A 9,928-nucleotide genomic window follows, 5' to 3' on the forward strand; every position below is an offset into this window, starting at 1 on the left:
TTCGCTATCAAAACAATAGAAGACTATTTACCAATAGTATGAGACTAATTTCTTTTTTATAGTAAGAGCGTCAGTAAACAATACGAGAAAGATCAACAGCTCAGTAAAAACTGAATAGTATAAATAGGCAGATTATGCAAATTATTAAATGCCTGTTTCAGAGAGAAATACCCATCCAGCCTCTCTTGGAGAAGCTGTGTGCAAATTAACCCTACACAGACACACTGTTCTTTGCAGAGGTCATTTTTAATTTGTTTATTTGATTTTGTTGTTTTGTTTTGTTGAGATAGGGTCTCCATATAGCCTGCTGGCTTGGAATTCACTCTGTTGACCAGGCTGGTCTCAAAATCACAGAGATCCGCCTGCCTCTGCCTCCTGAGTGCTGGGATTAAAGGCGTGCACCACCACACCTGGCTGGGGTCACTTTAATGGCATTCTGGCAAGTGTTTTGCTGGAATATAAATTGGCACAACTTCCCCTCCCTCAAATTACAAAACTCATGGCATTTGACCCTGGAGAACTTTATCCTGTGGATGTGCTTCTGAAGAATGAAGGGTGCCAAAGTTATTCCCCACAACACTGTCTGCAGCAGCGAGGTGGGGTGTGGTATGGTGTCCACCAAAGGAAATGAGTGTGGGGACATAGCTCAGTTGGCAGAGTGTTTGCCCTAAGTGAGCAAGGCCCCAGCTTCCATCTGCAGAGGGGACGGGCTGTTTAGGTGGTGCACATCTGTAACCCCAGATTTAGGAAGCACAGGAGGATCATCGCAAGTTCAAGGCTGTCCTGGTTTCCACAGCAAGGACACACGGCTCTTCCCGCTCAGAGTGGAAACCACGACTGCTGTCACTTTGAATGGCTGCTGTGAGGATAGCAACCGATGTCTGAGGTGAAGCCCTCTGCCTTCACAACACACCTAATCCTACTAACATGAGCTGCTGTGAGCTGCGATGACCATCTCCTGCACTTCTGCCTCTTTCCCCACTGTGTGACAAAGCCTTCACACCATGGCCTTCCGCCTCCTACCAGAACAGGATCTAAGATCAGCAGCCGCTGAGCCTGCAGTCTTGTCTGTATCAGAAAGTACTGTTGTGTCTTGGAAGGTATGAAGTGATGTCCCCAGAGGCTCCTGGATGACCGAGCCTAAAACTCAGGAGATGGAAGAGAGAGATAAAGTGGTGTGACCGGATACTGAGGGGGTGGTGGCGGGGAGGGGGGGGAGGAGAGAGAGAGAGAGAGAGAGACTACACTGGGTTGGCTAATACCGCATCACAGCCTGGAGCTCTTAGGAGAAGGCAGTGGAAACTTCTAGGGGCAGGAAGGGGACATTGGTCACACTAGTCAGTATAGAATGAGGACACTGGGAAGAGAGGTGACCTTGTCCCTGTGTCCTGAGATTGTTGACAAATACATACAATAAAAGGGGCACTGGGGAATGGCTCAGTCAGTAAAGCTGGTTCACAAGCGGGACTTCAGGTCCCCAGCACTCACGTAAAAAGCTGGGCACAGGGTACGCGTCTGTAATCCAAGAGAAGGTAAAGGGGCTAGGGCAAAGGCAAGCAGACTCCCTATGCTTGCTGCCAGCCAGTCTACTCAGCTGGGAAGCGCTAAGTTCTGAGAGACCCTGTCTCAAAAGAACTAAGCTGGAGAACATTAGAGGAAGACATCTAATGTCTGTGACTTCTTCCACATGTGTGTTGTGTATGCTCTCACACGCATGCGCACATATGTGCTTGTGAACCTGCCTGCAGCACACATACCTTGGTCTGTCACATCCTTGCTGTATAACTGTGGGTCAGTTTCTTTTTTTTTTTTTAATATTTATTTATTTATTATGTATACAACATTCTGCCTCGATGTATGCCCGCACGCCAGAGCAGGGCGCCAGATCTCAGTACAGATGGTTGTGAACCACCATGTGGTTGCTGGGAATTGAACTCAGGACCTCTGGAAGAGCAGCCAGTACTCTTAACCTCTGAGCCATCTCTCCAGCCCCCTGTGGGTCAGTTTCTTAGTCTCTCTGGGTGGCTCTCTCCTTCCTGCCTACTCAAGGACACTGTCCACCTGTCTTTACTATTTTCGACTATGTGGTCTCTAGATCTTTCCCATCAACTTGTACAAGCACACACATTTCAACAGTCTGTTTAAAACTCCTCTGTCTAGTTTAGCCAACAAGTACTCTCTGAGATCTCAAAAGAGCTGGCCAGACCAGCTTTTGTCTCTTTGCCTGTCTTTGGTTCCCACCATGCCTCCAAAGCCCTACAGGCTGAAGTCACCACCGATGTCCTACCTGCTCTTAAATCCACTGGTCAAGCCCGGTCATCCTGCCTGGTTTTCCAGGCGTGTTGAATGAGAAGCACTCCACTCCTGGGCACACTGTCCTGCTCTCGGTCTTCCCTGATCTTGTCTCCTCTGAACAGGAAACCCCAGTGCCTCCCAGCTCAGTCCTCTGGACCATCTTCTTTCCACCGTCATCCAGGTAGAGCTGGGCAAGTCTAAAAGTTTAGAGTCTGCCCACATGTGATCTCAACACTCAGGAGGCAGAGGCAGATCTGTGTGAGTTCGGGACCAGTCTGTGGGTGGGGAGGGGGATACACAGAGAGACCCTGTTTCACGAAGAAAAAGGAGGTGGGGGGAGGAGGAACCTGCCTGTAGCCGGCTCTCAAGTTCAGGTTTCCTTCCCAAGCTGCCGACTCCTTCTCAGCATCCACAGTCGTTCTCTCACTCCCAATCTCTCCCCCACCTCACCATGGGGGTCTCATGTAGCCTCTGCAGGCCTTGCACTTCTGCCTCTACCTCCCAAGTACTGAGATCGCAAAGATACAGCACCAGCCCTGGTTCCGCATCCTTTCCTGGCTTGCTATAGGCGTCTCAGTGCCTCCGATCAACTCACCCTACAGCGCCTGCTGCTGTAGCTACCCTGCCCAGGCAAGAGCTGGCTGCTGCTCCACTCCCATAAACTCCCACTGTGTGCAAGGGTCCGACAGTTTCTTGAATGAAATCGCCACTCCGTGCCAGAGTTACTGTAGCCACTATCGGAAGACCAAATAATGGTTCTCTGGAAGGAGGTAGGGAAGGAACAGGCACTGGGGAGACAGCTTGCATTCAGGGCCTCTGGAGCACACTGGCTAGAAGCCGCAAGGGACAGGCAGAGTGGAGAGAATTCAGCTAAAGCGTCTAAGCCGGAACTAGAAAGATAGCTCCCTGATCAGAGTTCCTCCCACTTAGTCCTAGCACTCAGGAGGCAGAGGCAGGAGGATCTCTGTGAGTTTGAGGTCAGCCTGGTCTACACAGAGAGTTCCAGGACAGCCAGGGTTTCATCGTGAGACCTTGTCTCTAAAAAGAGGTAGTTTTTTCAGAAGAGCAGGATTTGATTCCTAACACCCATGGCTCATAGTCATCTGTAACTGCAGTTCCAGAGGCTCCTGTGGAGGCCGAAAAATGCAGGCCCATTTCCACCTTGTCTGCTGGTCTGGCGATTGACAAGCACAGTGGCAGATCCCGACTCAGGAGGGGATTGCTCTGTTCTTTTAAATTAAGATAGCTCATTCTAGCAAGTCCATGCCCTCCTGATGGGAGGTCAGGGTTGTGCAAACACACTTCTCCTCCTTCTTTACTATGAGGTCACCAAGGGAAGGCCGGTCTTCAGAATCTGTGACCTAGAACAGCTTTGTTACCTGGACAATAGAATGCTAATGACTTGATGTCTCAGAGTGATAGAGCCATTGACTGCCTGAGTTATCCTTTGTAGTATGTTAATAAAGTCTTTTGTTACCCCCACCCACTCCCACCCCGATTTATGTTTAATATAAAAGCTGTGGAAAAATAAATGGGGGGTGAATTTCAGGATTTCAGTCACTGGAATGCCCTCCCGATACTTTCTATGGTTTCTGTCCTGTTAATTTTTATACTTCTTTATATTCTTTACTTATATTTCTTCAATTCCCATGCCCCGACCCTGGTAAGAAGTATTTTTGTAGAGGCCGGTCCTCGACAGGCTCCAATGGCCCCTTCTGGCCTCTCAGGCTACGATGGTCCCTTCTGGCCTCTTTGAGCACCGTGCGTGCCAGTGTAGCACAGACATGCATGCAGGCAAAACATATAAATGAATAAAACAGAAATCAAGACTTGACTCCAGATTCTGGATTTGGTGTCTGGGGGATGCACACAGTCTCTAAATATCTCCCTACTTCCTTCTGGCATCCACTGAGATATGTTGTCAGGGGACTCCCGTTAAAGTACCAGTTCTGCATCCATCCTATACCTACCTGCCATGCACAGTCCCACAGCTCCCCTGCACCTCTGCCCTCCACATTAGTCACTGCCACTTTTATCCCGTGTCACTCTGCCAGGAGGCTGCTCCAGTGAGCCAGGAGTGCTCTGTCTGTCTTGTTCACTGCTCTATCTTACTTCTTATAATAGTTACTGCAACTCAGTAGGAATTCAAACTACATTCAAGAATAAATGGATCCTTAGTCACACACATTTGGGCACTCAGTCTGTACTAGAGACTGTTCTGGACACTGTGTAGCACCTGACTTAGCTCATTTAATCCTCATAGCCACCTGCGAGGCAGCAGTGGTCCTCAGGACTGCCACTGGTTTTAGCATCATCCTCCCAGATACCAAAACACAAGGATGCTCTTGACCACCTACAAAATGACACAGTCACTATGGGTAGCCCGGCACATACTCTTATTTTCCCGTCATTTCTCGAGTGCTTACACTGCCTAATACAGTGTAAATGCCAGGGCAACAGTGGGCATCGTGTGTTCTTTAAAGAATAATGAGAGAAAAAGTCTGTGTACATCCTAAACATACAGGTTTTTTCTCTCTCTGGTACCTTCAACATGGGTTGTCAGGATACAGAACCTGCAGGCCAAGTCTGTAAGCCATTTTGAGACAGGATTTCACTGTGTAGACCAAGCTGGCCTTGCCTCTGCCTCCTACATGCTAGGGTTGAAAGCATTCACAACACACCCAGGTTTACAACCCATTTTTCACTGTTTTTAAGATTTATTTTATTTTACATGTATGAATGCTTTGCCTGTGTGTATGTATTCACACCGTATACATGCCTGGTGCCTGAGAAGATCAGAAGAGGGCACTGGATCCCCTGGATTCTGGAGTTATAGATAAATATGAACCACCATGTGGGTGGTGGGAACCAAACCCTGATCCTCTGCAAGAGTAACAAGTGATCTTAAGTGATGAGCATCCCTCCAGACCTCTCCAAATCCAATTTTATCTATCTCCCTATCTTTATTTTTCCTAGATGAAAACACAAAGTCTCGGGCCGAAGAGGCGGTCCAGTGGCTTAGAGTACTAGATACCTTTCCAGAGGGCCCACAACTGTCTGTCAGTCTAGCTACAGGGGATCCAGCACCCGCTTCTGGCCTATCAGGGCACTCGTGTATACACAGATAAAAAAGCAGTCAAAACACTCATACACACAAAATAAAAATAAACAAACCTTACAGCCACATATAGTTATCGTGGGGTGACATCTGCCTGGCTCCAAAGCCTCGGCCATCACAAAAACAGAGAGCTCAAGTGGAGGAGCGACAGGGTCAAGGCCGAAGGACAAGAGTAGCAGAGAGCTGTGGAAGACCCTGCACAGCTCTCTAGCCCGCACTGTCCAGTCCACTTTCCTTGATTATGGGTATGCTCATGAGCAGCCCCACCGCTAGTCCCGCAAAGCCATGCTGGCCACCACTAGCTCCCCAAAGCCATGCTGGCCACCACTAGCCTCCGCTGGCTCCCCAAAGCCATGCTGGCCACCGCTGGCCTCCGCTAGCCCCCCAAAGCCATGCTGGCCACCGCTAGCCCTGCAAAGCCATGCTGGTCACCGCTGACCACAGCACTGAAAATGAGTGGTGGTGAAGAAGTCCAGGCTTGTTCTGTTTTGTTTTTTATTTTAAGAATCCTCCCCCTACCCCACCCCCGTTTCTGTCTCTGTAGCTTAGGCTAGACTAGAACTTGGAATCCTCTTGCATCAACTTCCTATATGCTAGAATTGTACCATCAAGCACATCTAGAGATCACTTTTTCTCTTTCTTGAATTTTTGTAGATCAGGCTGACCTCAAACTCACAGAGATTCACGTGCCTCTGGCTCCTGAGTACCGGGCCTAGGGGAATATGCCACTATACATTAGCTTTTTAAAAAATTACATTTGTTTGTTTGTTTATGTGCATTAGCAAGCCACAGTACCCATGTGGAAGCCAGCGAAACAGCCCTTGGGAGTAATGCTACCTTCTGGGTCCCTGGATCATCAGGTTTGCTAGCAAGTGCTTTTCTCTCCTACTGAGCCATTCCACCTGCCCATTTGACTTTTCTATCAACTTAGACTGTAATAGCTACCAATGGCCACTGGCCCATCTGAGACAGTTTTAGCCCTTGATTCAATCTGGTGACTGGGTTTGTGGCGCTCAGGCCTGCAGGGATAGATGAAAGGCCTGCAGAGGGAGGGAACATGCGTTTGCAGCCAGAACTCTGGGGTTACTTTGCTTATGTAACATAGCAAGGGCCACACTTGTTTACAGTCTGATGGGGGTCAGATGAGGCAGAGAACAGGCAGGCTCTTGTTGCCCTAGGGTCCCAGTCAGAGATGGTCCCACTGTCTAGCTGCCTCCTGAGACAGTGTCCCTGGAGAGTTGGTACCCAGTGCTCAAGTCAGAGACTGAACCATCTCTCTCCAGGATTTGCTCTTGGCCATGTTCAGCATCCTTTTAGGGTGGAGTCTGAATGACGGATCTCATATAGTCCCCAAGGGCTTTAAAGGGAATCCAAAGTGTGTGCATCAGTGAATAAACAGGGGGGAGAGCCAAAGTGGGGAGAGGCTTCTGAGGGAGGGAGAGCCAAAGTGGGGAGAGGCTTCTGAGGGAGGGAGAGCCTTTACTCGGCTCTTCAACCATGTAGGCAAATGTTCTCAACCCTGGCAGTGAATCACGAGCAACAGTTTGATTTTTAAAAATCTAGAGCTTACTCTCTGATACTCTGATACAAGCTCAATGAATGGTCAAGGATCAAGAATCGTCATTTTGGGTTGCATATAGTGGTGCACAACTTTGATCCCAGCACTCAGGAAGCAGAGGCAGATGCAGGTGGATATCTGAATTCAGGGCTAGCCTGGTCTACACAGTGAGTTCCAGGACAGCCAGGGTTATACAACAGAGAAACCTTACCTCACAACACCAAAACAACAACAATAACAACAACAAAGTTTTAATTGTCATTTTTACAAAAGTTCATCCTTCCTAGTCAAAATCCAAGGCTAGAAAAAATAGTATTCTTCAGAAAAAAACATTGATAGGAGTGCAGGTGGGTTTTATGGACAGAAAGAGGAATTCCAAAGGGAATTCAGAAGTTGAGAGGTGGCTTAGATACTTAGGCCTCTATGCGGCTGTGTGTTTTCCTGCCCTGCAGAAGGAAAGGGAACTGAAGCCACCCATACCCAGACTGTCCTTAGCCAGCAGTCCCTAAAATGTTGACCTAGCGGAAGTCTCAATCCCAGGTGCTCCAGGACCTTACCTAGGTAGCAGAACACTTGAGGCGTTCTGGCAGGCCCTAGCAGGGAGACTGAATCCCACCGATGGGTTTCCCCTGTGAGCCAGCCCCAGCTGGCCTCACTTCTCCCAAGCCAAACATCTCAGTCATCTGCTCCACACTTCCTGTTTGATGCTTGTTTCTTGATTGTCACTCTGGTCTGTACTGAGCAAGTGTGGGTGTGGGAGACGGGCTGGTACTTCTCTGCGTTTTCCTTCTGAGATGGGAGCTTTCACTTCCTCCACAGACTCCCAGTTCTGCCTCCTAAAGGCTGTTCAGGTCAGAAGATACCCCACTCTTGGGGGTCCTTTCCAAACCACAGGAAAACAACTTGGGCCCCCAAGTGCCTTGTGACTCCTCAGGAACAAAGGGAAATGGTATGGTGCTGGGGTGGGCGGGGAAATAGAAACTGAGGCAGGCAGAGGGGCCCAATCCTGCTCTCCCAAGACCAGGACACAAGAGAAGGCCTCAGTCCTGCCTGGCACGACAAGAAGCCAAGTGGGGACCTTCTCTTCCATCTGTGCCTTCTGCCCCAGAATCCCGCCAGATGAGAGTGCTGCTCGGCTTTCCCCAAATGCCCTCAGCTCTGTCTGCTGGTCTAGCTCAACAATGAGAAGTATTAGGGACCTAGGGAATGCTGAATCGTGAAGGGCTGGGGATCCAACAACTGGCCTGACAGCTTCCCGACGCACCTTCTGCACCTCAGGCTCCTCTCAAAGCTTTATGTCAATCCAGTAGAGGATTAAAAATATGTGTAGAGCCGCGTGGGGGTGTAACATGCCTTTAAATCCCAGCACTCAGGAGATGAAGACAGGAGAGACACAAGTTTGAGGCCAGTCTGGCCTAAAAAGAAAGAAAAAAACATAAGCAGTGGTGCCAAGCCGAGCATGTGTGAAGTTCTGCCTTTCAGAGAGAGAGACAGAGAGGAGAGAGAGAGAACCAACTAACAATATGTCCTCCACAAACAGCACAGTGGAAATCTCCCCAGTGACCCTTGACTCCATGTCCTCACCTCGCAGAAGTCCTCAGCCCCTAAAATAACGAGTAGAGAGACAGTCGACCAGTTCCTCCAGAAGACACCAGGCAGGCCACTAGGCCTGAAGCCAGAGCCCACAGAAAGGCCTAGACCCTAGAGCCAGAGTGCCACGAAGCGGAGCCCTACCCTGTGCCTGGTCTACCCGCTTATCCGGAAGGGATGGGGCGGGGCGGGTGCTCAGCTCCAAAAGGTCCCAATCACAGGATTGGGGTGGGGGTGGGTGTTGGCATTCTGCGTGCCAGGGCTAGTACTGGCTAAGGAGTGAGGCGGGAGCACCCGTGACTCAGACCCATGATGTCAGACCCTTCACAATCAGGTCACTGTCAATACACACGACACGACAAGCAGTGGCACTGAGAGTCAAGCGAGGTGCCACAGCTAAAGAGGACGGAGCTAGTGGCACAAAGAACTCTCCAGAGGGACTACTACTCCGCTAGGGCGCGCCCTTTGGGTATCTCCCTTCGGAGTGACCCGGGATGTAACTGAGTAAGACACATGGGGACACTGGGAACCAGACACCAGAGTCAGGTTACGGGAAAACACAGTCCTGTACACAGTCAGACTTTAGGCAACTGCCCAGACAGGAGCGGGCAGCCAAAGGTGCTAGACGCAGCAGGGGGCGCGCGAACCACCACCGCGTCCGCACAGGTGGGCCAGCCCCGGGCGGGCACCCTGCGTCCGCGTGGGCTCTCGCTGCCCACGGAACGAGCCCATGTCACACCCTCTCTGCCCGATCCAGATTGTCTTACCCAGCGGGCGGCAGCTCCCGAGGACCAGCGCGACCGCGGGCGCGGCCAGCAGGGCGGCCAGCAGCGCGCAGCCGACGGCCAGCATGCTTCCTTCTGCGCCGGGCGGCTCGGCAACCCGGACTGGAGGAGGAGGCCAAGGGAGGGGGACCGGGGGAGGGGACGGCTGGGGCACCGAGAGCTGTAGCCGTCCGCCTTGGGCTCCGCACTCAGCTCCGACTGCGAGCGAGCGCTCGGCCCGGCGCGGCTCAGCTCTGTGTGGCCGCGACTTCCCACTCGCACGTGACGCGGAGCAGCGGACCGTCCTGGCAACCGCGAAACATTTGAGGAACCGGTGCAGAAGCTCCTTTTGACAGCCCCGTCTCGCTGTTACGAAAGCCGGACTGGATGGCGCAACCGCCCAGCGCTCCGGGCTACCAAAGGGGGTAACTTCCTGCAGCCACGCCACACCTGAGCCGAGCGGGCGAGGGACCCCCACCAGGGCCCCTCCCCAGCTCGTGACGCTGAGCGCGCAGGGGAAATAGCTCTTGGGGTTTAGGTTTTGCTTTCCTTAACAGAACTCTGGAGGTTAAGTGCCTCTGGCGGTTAAAGTAGAGCGCGGGG

The 9,928-nt window shown here is 51.1% G+C and overlaps 1 protein-coding gene across 1 annotated transcript in view; it reads right to left on the minus strand.

The window, feature by feature from the left end:
- The window catches only part of Il6r (interleukin 6 receptor), a 47,523-nt gene extending 37,898 nt beyond the window's left edge, over window positions 1–9,625 (minus strand). Inside the window, exon 1 of the mRNA XM_041656480.1 lies at window positions 9,329–9,625. Coding sequence (XP_041512414.1) covers window positions 9,329–9,413 — 85 coding nt within the window. The 5' untranslated portion in view covers window positions 9,414–9,625. The remainder of the gene's footprint in view (window positions 1–9,328) is intronic.
- Between the last annotated feature and the right edge of the window lie 303 nt (window positions 9,626–9,928).

The sequence above is a fragment of the Microtus oregoni genome, unplaced genomic scaffold, assembly GCF_018167655.1.
Source record: "Microtus oregoni isolate MIOR12 unplaced genomic scaffold, Mior012 000007F_ref0000211, whole genome shotgun sequence".
NCBI classification, from domain to species: Eukaryota; Metazoa; Chordata; class Mammalia; order Rodentia; family Cricetidae; genus Microtus; species Microtus oregoni.